This window comes from Vanellus vanellus (assembly GCF_965231255.1).
Source record: "Vanellus vanellus genome assembly, chromosome: 11".
In the NCBI taxonomy this organism is placed as follows: domain Eukaryota; kingdom Metazoa; phylum Chordata; class Aves; order Charadriiformes; family Charadriidae; genus Vanellus; species Vanellus vanellus.
Genome location: NC_138916.1, coordinates 23,484,692 through 23,501,503, shown reverse-complemented (window position 1 = coordinate 23,501,503; position 16,812 = coordinate 23,484,692). Strand labels below are relative to the sequence as shown.

Genomic DNA, 16,812 nt, shown 5'->3' with positions numbered 1-16,812 from the left:
CATATAATACCCATTCTATCTGTAGATAAAAGGAGCCCTGGATCTTCCGGCAAAGATCTGCAAACCCGTATTTCACCTCAACGAACAAATCGCATCACAACTCTACTCCATTCCCCAAACTCCCTTCTCCTCACCTACCATCTCTCCTCACGGCACGTAGCAGACTCTGGCCCTCAGTACTGTCTCGAGAGCATGCCAGTGCTCCTCAGCAGGCAGCTCCGAGATGGCAAAATCCAGGAGAAAACCAAGCAGCACTCCCCCTGTGGAAGCAGGAGGACCAGAGCACACACCAGCCCTACAGAGTCCCACCAAAGCTCTTCTCACCCACCTCCTGGTCTCCTACAGCAGTCTCTTACCCCAGGAGACGCGGCTCAGCTGAAGGTGACAGCAGTATACCTTCTCCGCAAACGTCGCCACAAAAAGGCACCGCTGGCCAAGCGTGCCGCTAGCAAAAACCAACAAGATGTATTCTGTCCCATTTTCGGACGCTTTAAAGTTCCCTTTCAGGTGGCAGCCATGTAAGGTAGGATTAGACTCACGTTGGAGAGTAACAAGAAATAGGAAGAAATCTGATTTATCCTCCCGTGCAGGGCACAGACGGCTCTTGGAGGGAGACTGAATCGGTTACGGAGCACACACAGCACTCAGACTCAGCCCACTCAGCCTGGAGTGTATTTTATGACTGAGTTATAAACCCTTGAAAAACAGCTTTTATAATGAAAATGCTGACACAGTCTTCAGTGTAGTGACAGCAATGTCATTGGTCCAAATTGAACTTGCTTTGTCAACCCAAGAGCACTTCAATAAAACAGCCAAAAACCTCATGAAACCCCACAGACTATTTGTGATGAAACACTTTTAAACAGTTTTACAGATTATGTATTAGATTTAATTCACTTAAAAAAAAAATGAAGAAAGAAATACAAACTCAAAAAAAAGACTGAGTAATAATAAGAAAAGCTAGCAGCATATATTTTTTTTTAAAATTTTAATTTATTTTTGATTTTTGGCAAAGGGAAGACTAAGCACCCTCAGACACCTCTTACTTCAAAAGGAACGAGAAGGCTCACCATCTCTCAAGGCTTACGTGGTACCCACATCGCATACTTTTCACACTCTGCCAGCAAGTTTTTTGGGGCAGTTTTCCTAATCTTCAAAAGTACCAGTTCAGATTCTCATTACACATTTCTTTGCAGCAAAGAAATTCAAGATGCTTTAAAGGCTCAGAAGAATATTAAAGAAAATGAGAAGATTTACTTAGCTGCTATTTTATATTATCGTACATCAGAACAGCCCTTGCAAACTTGGTCCCACGTGCCATTTCTTTTAAATTAACGTGCTATAACTGTGCTAGCTTGGAGTTGCAGTGGTCGGAGTATTACACTCTTAAGCAGAGATAATTTTAAAATCTTACAGCAAATGCTAACTTCCCTTTTTAACAGTTCCATCAACAAGAGCCTGGGTGTCTCCACTACCAATCCCCACGTCAATACAGTGTTACTTTAATGACAGTGACCTTGTGTGGCTCTTTGAGCATCTTCTTCACCTTTTTTGAGACATTTTTCTAAGCCGCTGTCCTTGCTTTCATCATTTAACACATCACTCAAACCACTTCAATAAAACAGCGATCACGGTGGAGAGAGGTCTCGGAGGACCAGATGACATACCAATTAACAAAGCGCGCAGAACCAAATTGTTTTTCGTACATCTGGTTCAGAAGACATTCGTGGAAAGTGAGGGAGCAAAAAAAAAAAAAAAGTTGAGAAGGTTTAAGAAAGCAAATGCAAATTAAAGGAGTTTCCCTAATGTTGACTAATATTCAAAAAACCTCATCCTTCGAATCAAATTCACCACCAGCCAGGTTACCTACTTAGTAATCCTCAACTAGATTCCAAATAGCTTGGTCTTACGCGGTAAATCATATCGCTGCTGCACACCGAAATACATCTTTTATTCAGCAAAGGAACCAGCAAACACTTGCTCCACAGGACTTCTGCATTTCTACCACTCTATTCCACCGTGAATCAGGAAATACGCCATAGTCAAGTCTTCATGCAATACAATCTTGCTTTAGCCCTTTGTTGGCTAGATTCATCTTCAGAGTGCGTGAGTACATTCTGTATCTCTCCCAAAATTGTGAGGGCTCTCCAGCATCCAAACCATTGAAATTTGCAGTAAAACAAATTAAGAGAACCGCATCCCCTGTGACACATTCAAGTATGTCATTATTGTAATTCAGAGTTAGCTTCAGTCAGACTCTGGAAAAGATTTACAAGATCTGAACGCAGTGATTCACCATGAAGTATTTTCATTTTGGTAAAAACTGATTTGGCAAGGAATTTATTGTTTGAAAACACAACAATAGTCTCAGTTCACTTTCAGGCTGCAAAATGTGAAAATTTGCCTCGATGCAGAGGGCCAGCACCAAGAGTACTTAACGTCTATCTAATCTTCTGCTTAAAAAAACAACTGCAGTTCACCCAAAGGTATACGCAGTTTCACCTTAATGATACGATATTATACCAGAAGAGAAGGGAAGGGCACCTATATTTTTCGGTTTATCGTATCACGCCTTCGTCAGGCTGTGTGAGAAAGATGATGCGAGTCATCGATGGTTTGAACGAAATGTTCTTACAGGAAAAAAACAACTGCTCCAAGCAGGGGGAATTTCTTTCATGGGACTGTCCTTGAGTTGCAGAAGTCTCCTGGGAGCTTATTGCTCGCGCTGTCAAGGCTGCAAGGGTTTCTGACTGGGGCTCACTTGTTTGTGGCCAGCCCAGGCCAGCGTGAAAAAGGCTACGTGAACGTACTGCTTCTGCCACCAGCAGACCAGAGCTACTTGTCCCTCCTCCCAGACCAGACCAAGCCAGATCTGATTTTACTGGTCAAGACACTATCATTAACACAAGCGCTTCTTCTCAACTTACACACTCTAGGTTATCTTTCCTAGAAACAATCATCCGTTTTTATAAAGTCATTGAAATTCATATTTGTTAAAACACCTGATAAGCCCTAAGCTGAAAAAACCAACCTTTTTCCTGAATCAAAACTGACCTCGTCCTGGCCAAACCTGCAGAAAGCGTGGGTTCTCCGGTACCGACTGTACTTATGACCGTGTTCTCTTTGAACTGTTTCATTTTAATAAGACTTTCTCCTGCTTGAAACTATGTTGGCGAAAAACCTTACTAAAAGCCCCTGTGTACACTTAAATTCAAACACTTTGTTTAATCACAAAGGGAGAGACTCAAAGCATGGTGCAAATATTTCTGCACCTATTTTGCGAGGCCACTAACCAGCTCAGACCTGGAATCTGCACAACGCCACTTTAACCCTAATGATAGCGCATTCATGATATCCTGGGCTGTGAAGATGCAACACAGAAATACTCTCACCTTCAGTCCCAGAGGTGTGGAAAGGACTCAGAGGCATCCATGGACCAGGTCCTACGTCTTACTCTCATATGGAGTTTTATTCAAGAGTTGAAGACTGTTAGATGGCTTCACAGAATCATAGAATCGCTGAGGTTGGAAGGGACCTTTAAGATCATCAAGTCCAACCATTCACCTACCCTGACAAAACCACTTCTACACCACGTCCCCAAGTACCACCTCTCCTCTTTTTTTAAACACCTCCAGGGATGGCGATGGTTTGTACAGAGGCTCTGAATATCTAACAAATCGAACATGGTAAGAACAAACCCATTCTAAATACAGCCAACAAATTTAGCAATAATCAACAGCATGCATATATAAAAAGAGCTTACAAAGGCTGCATTAAAATATTTTGATGTTAGATTTCATTTGATTCATGCAATGTGCACATGAAAACGAGGGATATTTGCATACCTCCATGAAGGAAATCCCTAGACTCCAAACGTCCGAATGAATTCCATACTGTTCTCCTGAAATCCGCTCAGGCTGCAGAGAGAGGGAAAGAAACATCTTTTTGAGCCTAGCAAACACATCCATACTTACTCCACAAAAGCTAGACCGGGGCAAGCAAATCGACTGAGAAAACACGAAGAAGCTCTAAGCTCACCAGCTAACCCGGCAGAGAGCAACTCCACTCTTCAAACGTGACTTGTTTATTTATTTTTGCCTCTTCTGCAAGAGCAAAGGACTTGGCTATGCTCAGACTTGTTGCTACGCACCTCGTAAAGTCGGCCTTGGCATTTAGTGTTCGGGCTGTTTCACCCAACAAAAAAGCCAATGGCTCGCACAGGCGCAGCGCAGCGCGAGGTCAAGTTGTGAGAGTCCAATGGTAAGTACAGCTACTGGTAAACCCCAGCACGGCAGCGAGGAACGTTAGGAAAACAGACTCCTAATGTTGAGTCAAAGGGTTGGGGAGTAACTCTGGTTTAAAAAACAAAGTTACTGAAGCCAAAAGAATCAATGAAGTCACGTGCCAGCAATTTTATTTCCTATATTTGTTTTAATTTCATTTTTGACCTATAGAAAAAAAAAAAAAAATAGACTTCACTCAAAACTATTAATAGCAAGCTTAACGCCTCATGAAATAGAATGCTGTAGAATGTAACTGCTAGTTTTTACTTGAAAGCTACAGTTTAAGCATTTCCAAGGTCAAGTACAGCATGAAATGTAACAATAAAAGGCTCCATGAGACTTCTCTCCCCACTGTGCTGTTAATGCACCTGTCTAGCCCAGCCACCTACGAAGCACTGGCTGTATTTTTAGTCTTTAATAATCCAGAGACCTTTTTTAGAAAACAAACTCCCAAATTAGTGCCAGTCCAATGTGTTTTCGGATGTTTACTCTGCACTGCTAATCCCAGGTCAAGAGCTTTTATCGCAGCATGAATGTTAAGTAAAAAACACAGCGCTGCCCACGTTATCTTTGAGGATAGCCTCCCGCAACTGCCATAACCTAAAAATCCACCCCAGAATGTCACTGGAACAGAACCTTTTCGATTGAACGTCATTTATTTTGAGCTGAACAGTGACCCAAAAATCTTATTTTTTTTTTTTTTTTTTAAAGTTCATTAAGGCAAGCCTTCATTAAGTTAGCCTCGGTCTGCGTATCTTAGAATGTTTGCAAGCGCGTCATAAAAGGATACGATTTTTGAGCATCCTTTTCGACTGACAAAGATGCTCCTAAAGGTGCAGATATGCAGCCAAAAAATGCACACCGACAGATACACCCGCCTTTATAACATAACGCGGTACGGGCTGTCCCGGCCAAGCACGCTGCGTTAGCGGCAGACACGGCGCCTGCGGCACGACGGTAACACTCGCAGGTCTCCACTGCAGATGAGATCCTGCCCTCTCCTCAGCCACCAAACCAGAGGCAAAATTCAAACTGAGCGATACGAAACTGTCTCCTCTTCCCTCTTAACAGCTCAGGTTTTAAACAGCAACTTACGTTTAGAAATTACGTATTTGCGGAAGATTCTGGCAAGTAAATCACTTGCACATTTAAACAAAAAGTCTCGTCACGTGAATTAAGGAGGATGGAAAAGGAGACAGTTAAGAATAACGTGTGCATAAAGTGAATCATCCTAAGGATGCACAGCTCAAAGGGATCATCCTAAGGACACACAGCTCAAAAATATCTTCTCTTAAAAATTCCTGCAACTGGTTACTTTGCTCATCCAAAATTTTTTTATATACGACGTGGTGCTGAAATTATCTTACACAAAATATATTTTTGTTGGAAATTTTAATTTCCCAATAAAATAGCTTTTTTGCCTTTTTATCTTAAACAGAAACCTCAATTTTTCAAATTCACTCGCAGGCTGCCAAGTAGGCAGACAAACCAAAGCTTACGACCATCATTATTTTTTGATGACTACAAGTGACTCATTCAGAAAGCAAGATAATTTCAATACGTGAAATCAGATCAAGTATGATTTAGCTAAACTTCTCTTTTTCAATTAATAGATGAATGCATTAGACTCATCCATAAACAATAAGAAAAAAAAATAATTTATTTAATGTACAACTGGGAAAGAAAACAGTAATCTTGATTTGTACACTAGCAGCATAATACAATTTAATTCTCAGACCTGCTTAAGACCACTCTAAGAGTAACAGCTGAGTTGGAAAACTTGATTAATTTGAAGCTGTTTATTCGTCTGATTCGCTGTATTCCAGCTCTTTTAGAAAATGGAGGCATAGAGATCAGCAGGCTTATAGCAAAAGTGGTAATACATAAATACCACATTTTTTTCCCCTTTTCTTTTTTTTTTTCCTGCACATAATATTCTGATGGCACAGGACAGCCCAAGTCTTTCTAGGATGGTGACATGAGTGTTTCAGAAGCCACATAATGAGTATACCTTGACTAGAAAAGCACTTAGCAAATAAATGGACACCCTGCTCTGCTTTCTTCTGACAAGAAAGTAAGAAAAAATACCTGAAAGCAATTAAAGGTCATGGACTTCTCTCTCCTCTTTTCTGAGGTTTGAAAAATATAAGTATCAACCACTTTGTATGGTTGGACACTTTTTTTTTTTTCCAACCAAGCTTAACACTTATTTTTTTCTCATTAATATTACCACGTTAAGTAATTTGCTAAAAGAATCTCAATGGCGAAAAATACAAGACAACAGTTAATATACCGCTCTAAACTAAAGCATTTAAGTTTTCACATCTGTTAAATGGAGAACTAAAATTACTCAAATTGATCTAATGGAAAATACATGCTAACTTTTGTAGTTTACTTTCAGACTAGCTCTCGTCACCATACTAATCCCACTGACGTGAGCACCGCAGGCCAGTTGTCGGGTCAGCTAGAACCGCTGCACCCAAACCTCACATCCCAGCTACCGGCAGCAGTGTTCCTCCAAACGATACATCTTCAGTAATGCCTTACTTTGATCTAAAAATGATGGGAATTTAAGTTCTAACGTACAGAAAAAGGACAAAAGTAGTCTCATCATTACAAACTGACTAAAATCCACATAGAAAAGTGAAACGTGCTGATGACTTGATATGTATATTAGCATCACACAACACACAATTTAACGCCCTAATATTACTAGTCCAAATATTTTTAGCTTCAAATTTACATGGCAGCGTCACATGGGAAACACCCACGTGGGTGTTTAGGTATGAAGAAGGCCATGAGACGCCTGCACGCGTCTAAACCGAAGGCTCTGAGCAGCAGTTCCCAAACTGCGGACAGCATCGCACTGTCAGTGGTCTGCAAAGAGCCGCAGCCTATCAGTGGAAAACTGTTTTTTTTTAAGGTTGAAGTGGCTCTCTTCTTTGTTCCCGGTTGTTACAATGCAGTAAAGGCAACAAAAAAACACACGAAAGAAACACTTTTCCAACATTACTCTTCCCCATCAGCACGAAGCGCAGTCGTCACGTCTCCTGGTAAGGAGAGACGAAGTTTGAGAATTGATTTAGACTATCTCCTGCCTTACCCAGAACGAGACTGTGAACAAGTACTTCTATTTAAATGTTATTCCTGCATAAATCCACTTACCGCCATATAAGCATTTGTTCCAACATACGTCTTGGCTATAGAATTCACCAGCTATCAGAGAAAACAGTCTGTTAGAACAATATAAAGATAATGTGGAAATAAAATGGGCAATTATTCCTCATTTAACCTACAATCATCATTCCTATAAATCAACTAAAAATTATGTAAAAGGGAACAAATTTATCTGCAAAGGCATTAAAAATGATTAAATCTCTCTTTTGTTCGGAATGAGAGTTCCAATTTAAACAAGCGCCGCATTACAGTTTATGGCAGATAACCTTAAACAATTCTGTTAAACAGGATGCTTATCGCTTTAGTACCCCAAACTAGTCTGATATAAAAAGTCAATTTGAAGTAGGATTGCAGGCACTCATTTTTCAGTCAGCTGGCTCAAGATGTGAATAAAGCCACATTCATCACTTGAATGCAACGAGCGCTAAATACGCTGGAGGGACAACAGACTCTGACAACTTATAATACCAGGCTGACCTTCTCTTTGGTCCTCGTGTTTGGCTGAGAGTAAAGGTGCCGAAATTCAAATCAACATCACAGCAAGCTCACGGGTCACTATCAGAGAAGTTCTCCAGGGAGGCCCAAAATGGAAATTAATTAAAATTTGTGCTGCACATTGTAAAAGCCCACCACTATTGTTACTCCCAATATTAATTTTTATTGTGGGCCAGTCGGGCTCCCCAGACACATCTCTCGTTCTGCCCTCCCTTTTGTCTGGCCAAAACGCTTTCATATCAAAGCTGCATATCAATGAAGTTTGCTATTCGTAAGTAGTAATTACAATATCAGCAGTTTTTACTGTCATTAAACAATGAACAATCATATTCAGATGAAGAAAAGTCGCCCAGAGATTAAAAATGAATAGGGCTGTCCCAGCAGAGGGGAGCGAGCGCTGGGGCTGTCTGTCTGGCAGCCAGGTGATTTTGACACCAGAAAGAGAGCGGGCAGATATCTACAGGGGGAATTACCTGCGTGCTGACCCCAAAGTCACACAGCTTCACCTGGCCTCGCGTGTTCACCAGCATATTGGAGGGCTTCACATCTGTCGAGGCAACAAAACTATATTATCTATGTTATCCTGGATACGCATCTTATATACCGAGGTCGTTACGAATACCGGCGCCGTAGATTTTTAAGAGGAAATACTTCAAAGATACGTTTCAAACGCAACCTCTGGTTCGTAACAGGAGCCCTGACGACATTGTATCTGTACCTCTCAACTACTAATAACGCATGTTATTAAACCTGCAGGTGACACCAATCGAGGAGGGACAGCAAGAGCACTGGAGGACAGGACCTGGAATTCAAAGTGATTTTGACAAACTGGAAAATCAGACTGAAAAAAGAAGATGAAATCCAGCAGGGACAAACGGAAGCACTACGCTCAGGCAGAGCTTAATCAACTGCATAAATACAGGATTAAACAACTGCCTGGAGCGTAGGCTGGAGCAGGTCTGCAAAAAAAAGGATCTGTAGATGACGGCATGGGGTGGAAATGACAGAGAGGGAACGAACTCTGTCACTGCCCAGTTTAGGAATAAGCCAAAAGCGATGGCGCGAACAGCGAAGGCTGTTGGGCTTTCAAGGGACAGCCCGCTGACCTTTGAAGGTTCATCCCAGCCCTGCGACTTTGTGCTCAGTTAACCCTGCCTCCCTCATCTCTAACAGCCCTCGCTTCATGCCTGCCCGGTGACCGGAGCAGAATTTAATATTCTACAACAATTGCATGTACAAAGTATTCCGTACAAACACCTGCATACAGGAGTGTTGGCAAAACACCAACGTATCAGCACATTGGGGTCTCCCCCCGCCCCAGGAAGACCCACACCACAGCTCTGCTCTCCTGCACGCCGTTATTCAAAGCTACTGCCCTCCACCTCCACGGCTTCTACGGCATAAAACAGCTCCGCTCTCACCGTTTCAGAGCTTTTAGAGGTTAACTGCCAACAACGCCTTAAATTGCTTACTAATCCTGCTCCAGCGAATAAAACATCAACGTACATCGTGAAACCAGATTGTCAGCATAAAGATCTTAATGCTGACCCCCTCTGATGCCAAAAGGAGTTGGTGTACTTCTGTTGCACACCGTAAAACTGATGCGTGAACATCCAGCCTGACTGTAGCACGGGAAACACTGAGCATCTTTCTGCTCCAGGACTGCCAGTCGGAAAGCATAACATGCGCGTTATGGCCTGGCTTAAACTCGGGAAGATTAGAGGCACAGTGGCTTTGCCTAATCACCGCTTTCTTCTGTCAAAATGGATTAAAAGCAATAGCTTGTATCTCTGCCGTCTTTAAAAGTGAACACTAGTTGGGTGCAGATGGATGAAACCCAACGAGAAAAGAACCCAATTTTGTTTATCATTAAGTTTGCCTTTGTTTAGCAGATGTTTTCTGGTACCACAGTAGCTTGCTTAATTTGTCTCTGTAATGTAGAAATGTATAACCTCAATTAACAAGCTGATTAAATGCTTTCCTATATTTGAGCTAAAAATCCAGTTTTAAAAAGGGGCACATTCAATAGGATGTTACACAGCTTAAAGTGGATCTGTATGTTTTAAGTTAGGTGTCAATACTGCCAACACGTTTTGTAATTTCCCCCCAAAGCCAAAAGAAAACTCAGCCCCGAGCGCCTCCATCATGTTACAGCATCGACGGACTCAGTCTGCGTATCGCCATCTCCATTTCGTCTTCAGGAATTCGATCCGTCCGCAGCGTTTTGGAGGGATTTTTTCCCTCTTCCCCCGCCTCAGGTGATGAGACCAACAAACCGCCACCGAGCAATCCACTCGGGCACAAAATCTCCCTTACACTTCCCAACAACGGTTTAGGAATATGTTTTCTAACTAAAACTTCAGAGAGACTCAAATGCATGTCCGCGGCCACCCGCTCCGCAGCACATGCCTCTCCGGCGTCGAGTGACCTTGCTAAATCTAACCAGACACGCCGAGTACATCAGCGGGCTCTATCCTGGATCCCAAGAAGAACAGTAAGTTGCGCAGTAATCCCCTTTAACCTGCTTTCTAAAAATATGGCAGCCCACAGAGCTCCCTCGTTACCGGGCTTGCGCTGACTTGTAATGAACTCAACAGCAGACACAATCATACACACACAGAACAGTGACACTGTGCAGCTGTTTACAGTATTAATACTTCTAAAAGAAAACTGGTGTACAACAAGGAGACCTTGCTTTTAATTGTAAAGGACGTAACAAAAATAATTGATAACCAAATGGACAAGAGAAACATTTTGGCACGGTATGGCTGGAAATAGGTTTGTGGGATCAAGACCAGATCAACTGCATTATTTTTTAACAATGTAAAAATATTTTCACTCCGAGTAGAGGGAAGGGTCTGGGAAGGCAGAAGGAAGCTCCAAGCGTGAAACACTACGACCTCAAGGGAGAGAGATGACGAGGCGACACGCACGTAGCCAAATTTTCTTTCTATAAGGACTCAACCACATACAGGTCACGAGTTCAGAGGAAGAGGCAGGGTGGTCTCCGCAAGTCCACATTCCCTAAACACAACCCAGCAGAGGAAACCCCCATGCCACATCTATCCCATCCCATCCCATCCCATCCCATCCCATCCCATCCCATCCCATCCCATCCCATCCCATCCCATCCCATCCCACCCCACCAGGGCTGCCCAGCTCCCACCAAGGAAGAGCCAAGGCTCTACCCAGCCATCACCTCCTGTCACTGGGGATGCGCAGACCCCATCTCCCCTTCCCCACTACCATGTCGGATGCGCCAGTAAGTTGATATAATTAAAAAACCATCTGTCATTCATTAAGCGTTGCTTGATCCCGAAATCCTTCCACAAACAAAACTAAAGAGAACGTCCTAAAAGAGAAAAAAAGCAATGGGCGACCAGGCGAGGAAGGAAGGGCAGCCTCCACGGGCTGGGGCCTCGACTGAGAAGGCTGCAGCCAAAGGAGCACTGCTAAGAACAAACACTATCTGTCCTCACAGCAGAATTTAAACAGCACCACAAATGGGGGATTTAAGCAAATATTTGCTATGCATTCCGATGGCTACACTGGTTTCCTCCAGAAAAAAAAAGGAAGCAATAGTCCCAGACAAAACTGTCCCTTCACCCGATATCTCAACATTGAAAGTGGGGAGAAAAATCACCCAATCAGTAAATTAGCCTTTTTGTTTCATAAACCGCTTCAGTTAATGGGTTAAACATTTTTTGGTTTTGGAAAACAAATGTGCATAAATAATGTTCTGCACCATCTGCTTGTGATTAATATTACTGTTTAGAAGTGAAAGAATTTAAACAAGAGCCAAAAGGGGTCATTATGCTCCCATTACCAGTGCCTGCTTAATACAAATGATTTCTATGAAGCATCATTACAGAGGATGAACAAGTCCTCCTTCTGATATATCTGCCTAAGCTGTTTCACCTCTCTGCAAATAAATGGGACCTCCAAGCTCTTACTTACCCATAAACAGAACTGTCAGAGGTTCAGCAGTTGAACACCAAACATTTCAGTCATCTCGGTTTATCGAAAAGCAAACAGGTTAATGATTGTGGGAAAGAAACCCCAGATTTTTAAAAGCTTGACTTTTTCTGTCTTTTAAAAATATAAACCCGCAATACGCCAGGTTCAAGGGAGACAAGAGATACAAAAGCACAATTTTAACCGCAGACAGCTCACAGAAAATTACTGTTAACAAAGTGAAGCCGCTGGGAGAATGGAAATATTTTCTTGCCATAACGACCCCATCAGCACGCTTTTTGCAGAGGCCAGGATTATTCTTTTAAAATAAACCTAAGTGGCCCAGGATGTGTTTAGCTGTACATATGTACACACGAAGGTACGTACGTACGTGTGTACACATATGCCCTAGTATTTTTGCTTGTGCAAGGTTCATTATAGGTGGCACTAATTCTGATTAATTCTCGCAAAGCTAAAACAGCAGGGGGAAAAGTGAAATGTGCTGCTCTGGACATCTTTGGTGAAATCCTCAGCAAACTACAGTTCCTGCTGAGATGATGGGAACGCTCATCGTCTGTATTGCACGAGCGCCCGGCCCTACCAAGCAGCACGCCTCCGCTCCAGCTAGCGTATGTCGAAACAAAGGAGGATCTGAATATCTTTCTACCGGATTATCCTGGAGAAAAAAAAGAGATGGTCTGAGTGATGCAAAGGCCTCCCTCCTGCCACAGCCAGCCACACAACCAACAGACAGGCCAGGAAGATCTCCAGATCATCAGCTTTGCGCAACATCGCACACCACAAACCAGGAAACACTTCCAAAAGTCTGCCACGAATTTAAAACCGAGCCAGAAACCACGGTCCTCAACCCATTGCAGTATATACCGGCCCCCGGCACGCTGTCATGCGTACAAATACAGATCAGTACAATTAAACACAAGCGGGTAACATTTATTTCATACACTGCTTTTAATAAGGAGGTGTGAACAGAAGAAAAAAACATACCAGATAAAATGCATACGGTCTATACTTATTCTTGAACTTAACAGATTTTGGTTTGTCTTTATACAAACTTTGACTTTGTACATGATTAGACTTGTTTAATTGCTAATTCTGTTTTAAATCTAAGTTAATTTCTCATTACCCTTCCATTTCTACTTCTTATCCTCTGGGGAAAAGAGCACACTTATCATTGGGACATTCTCACATCTTCCAAAGAAGTGGTGTAGGTGTTAATCTTATGTTTACGTTTGATGTGGGTGTGATGACTACGACTACAGCTTTGGGTTTATTAATATGCATGGCTATCACCTCATTAGTTGCAAGGTTTGTTTTGAAGTTAAGCTGTAATATTTGCTGAAACGTCTGATCTGGAATAAAAGACTTGCTCATTGTTTGTTTCCTTTGCTTTATTCCATGCTCTAGTCACAAACCGTCGGTTGCCGCACTGCCGTACACAGCTTCTTGACGATGACTGCTTCTCCACCTTCGTTATCACCACGGTGGAAATTCTTGACTTCTTAGCCTACGCAGACTTCCTGCACGCTCTGCTTTACGTGTGGCAGCAAGGAAGTCAGGGTTAAATTTTCATTTGTTTACCTCTGCTGCATTAAAACCAGGAGACAGCTCAAGGAGATTACTTTGAGAAATAGGCATCTTCCTTGCATTCTATTACTCTGTACTCATTTTTAAGATACAGAAGTACACATGCGTATTCTGTATCTTAAAAATGGGTATGGAGTAATACTGAAAACCAGTCCCTTGAGGAAACTCCGTGGGATGCTGGAATGCGAGTCATCCCCTCCATGGCATTTTGCAGTGCTGGTCTCACCTTGGTCAATCCAGCAACAGACCAAGGCCAGAAAAATCTGAAGTGTGATGAAACAACCAGTTTCTGCGCTTTTCTTCACACCATAGAAAGGACCATACATAATTCATCAAAAACTCAGAGCTGCTCTTCAATCAAGGCAATGAAACCCATGCAGAAAGGGAGATTCTTTTTTGACCGAGAAAGCAAAAATCACACCCAGGTTCTAAATTTACACGAACAATGAAATGTTACAGTATTTATGCTTGACCACAATGCTCTCTCCAAATCACGTTCAGCAGGTGGCCAGAATCTTTAATGAAAAAATTCAAAAGGGAAAAAAAAATGTCAAATCTGCTTTTTCTTTTTGGGTGTCACAAAAGCACGGCAAAGACTGCGTAGCCTATAGAAAGCGGTACCCAGCCATGGATGTTCCACCTGCTTTTTCCTTTTCACTTATTCTGACAATCGCTGTGGCAGCTCTGGCGCATAGACTGCTCATCCTCTTCTGAGAGCGGATGGAGGTGATAAATCTCTGCATCTGGCAACACTCGGGCTAGTCGGTGAAATGTTTAAACCATCATCAGAAATGAAGCCTCCTTGGTCACCTGTGTGTGCAGCGAGTTGGTGATGGACTCTGCGTTATTTCTGTTCTTTTAATCCAGTGACAGCCCAGGGTCAAAGACACCAGCGGCCTCAGCGTTTCACTCACCCTCTAATCTAACAAAGCCAGGTCCTTACTCAATCTCTCCTCGCTCTTCTGGCCACAGCTCTCTTTCTCCCACCCAGGAGAGAGCCCGTGCTGTCACATCAGAGTGACCTCCCAGGAAGGAGATGCTGTGGGACTGAGGAGGAATTGAAGCCACTGTCCTGTTGCACAGCTGCTCGCTGGGCCATTACACAAAGGAAGGATCCATCTCCTCTTCCACTACAAACTCTCCACAAAAGCCTGGAGCCGAAGCTCCGAGGAGGGGCAGGACCTCAATACATACCGGGAATCAGCGTTTCCTATTAGCTTGTTCTCCCCACTCAGCGCACAGATTTCGGGATGACTCTCCAGAGGTGCCCGACGCCTTGCACTGTTCACACCAGGACACCGGGTGCCGAACCCAGGCATTGCTCAGCACCTGGCCAGAGCCTCGCACCGACTTCTCAGCCCCTCCAAAACTAGGCATCACCCCAGCAGAAACGGTCTCACCTATTTGGTTTGCAACTCAAAATTTTCTACGTGTCGCTCTACTTTACACTTCTCTTTCAATCACAAATGATGTCGGTTACTGCACGCTCCAACTGCGCACACGGGCTGAGCGAGCAGATGGGTTAAATTAAACAGTATTGTTAGCAACATTAGGAACCAGAGCAGTTACTTTCAGACACTTTAGAAACATTATAAATGTAATGAGTTTCTCTTTTTTTTTTTTTTTTGTTGGGGGGTGGTGGTGGTGGTGGTGTAGTGGGAAAAGCTTCTTTGTTCTTTAAATGACATTTTCCACCGTTTCCAGAACTGCCGTTGTTTTTGAAAGTTCTGGTATATCTGAATTAACTTACTACAATAGATACATTTCTAACAAAAAGTAACAACATGGAAAAGCAAGAAATAAATTAGAAGTTTAAAAAAACTACAGATTAGCTTCAGGAAGGAGAATAAACAGCAAAACCCCAAAACGGCTTATGTCCAAGCAGGTTTAATGTTTCTTTAATAATTCACGGCCATGTTAGAGGACAGTGGGCCACAATTTTAGAGATCTGAGACTCTAGCAACACTCGTGGCTGTCGCGTGAGATTTCTGAAGTCTGTAAGAAAATTCATTATTTATATTCTATTTCCAATACTAGTCAAACATCTGATTTTCCTTGCTGATTTTTCCACTGGGCTCCTGTTTGTAACCCTTAGCATCTAAATCTCTATAAAATTCATTTCTCTCTTTAGTCTTTTTCTTTGCAGGAGAGGAGGGTGGGCAATAAAAGCGAACAGCAGTAAAAATATTTTATCAGAAAATCTGCAAGGCTAATGAGTAAGATTCATTCTGCATTACCCCACTGAAATCAAACCAGATGTTAGTACGGTCTACTGTCTCTGTAGAAAGTGTTGTTAAAATAAAATAATACGGTATTTCATTGCAAAACAGAAAACATCTGTTACTCACCTCTGTGTAAAATCTTCAGACTCCATAAATAGGTAAGGCCTTTCACAACCTGAATTTAAAAGAAAAAGCAACGTGAAATATTAAAGATTCCCGGTAAGAAACACTACTCCTCTCAGCTGGCGCAAGTCGTTAAAGACCCGAGTGCCAATGAAGAATGGAGCCAGGACCACGGAAGGCAGAGACAACGCATCCCTTCCAAGGGATCGCAGGACCCAGATGAAGCTCTGCTGCAGACTACACGGCAACAGGTTCTTTAAGAACACATGAATAAGCTTCTTCCCAGGATCAGTAAGTTGAAGTTAGTTGAGCTTATACTGAATCCCTTTAGGCATTTCAATGTATTTTCAATTCCTCTATCTTTGTTGGGGTGTTAAAAGTCATGAAAGACAAAGTGCATAATGATTTGTCTTCTTGCAACAAAAGCAATCCAGTGAAATTAAAGGCCAGAAAACAACAAAATCTCTAATAGCCTCTTCCACTCCATCCTCCTTTGCCCTTTTTTCCCCATTTGGTGCATCCATACTTTTTCCTCCTTTACTTCCCATGCTTCTATTTACTCAATGCAAATGCTGATTTCTTCTTGAACTGTACAAATTGTCTTATTCTTCATATTACTCATCCTAGACCAAACGCAAGCCTTACTGAATCCCATAGCCCCAGAAAATAACAGTTGAGACCCCTAAAAGATAAGACGACTTTGGCTTGCTCTTCCAGAATTCGCTCCTTCCACTAGTTAAACTGTTAAAACTGAATTTTAAAACCTGTTGCTCCAGTACTACGTTGGCGTGCCTTACATATGAGATGCATTTTAATGAAAATTCATAGGACATCATGGTACAAATGTGGCTATATTTCCCAAAACAACAACCCATGCCACCTCCTTACGCAGAATCCGTACATACGGCTCTTTCAGATCTGGCAAGATCATCCCTGGATCAAAGTGCTATTCT

General features: G+C 42.4%; 1 protein-coding gene across 1 annotated transcript in view; it reads right to left on the bottom strand.

Annotated features, from left to right (window-relative positions):
- MAP2K5 (mitogen-activated protein kinase kinase 5) overlaps positions 1 to 16,812 on the bottom strand; it is a 141,768-nt gene that overhangs the window by 63,872 nt on the left and 61,084 nt on the right. The window contains exons 13-16 of the mRNA XM_082488770.1: positions 15,863 to 15,911; positions 8,429 to 8,502; positions 7,449 to 7,499; positions 3,846 to 3,917 (exon numbers count right to left, since the gene is read on the bottom strand). Coding sequence (XP_082344896.1) covers positions 3,846 to 3,917; positions 7,449 to 7,499; positions 8,429 to 8,502; positions 15,863 to 15,911 — 246 coding nt within the window. The remainder of the gene's footprint in view (positions 1 to 3,845; positions 3,918 to 7,448; positions 7,500 to 8,428; positions 8,503 to 15,862; positions 15,912 to 16,812) is intronic.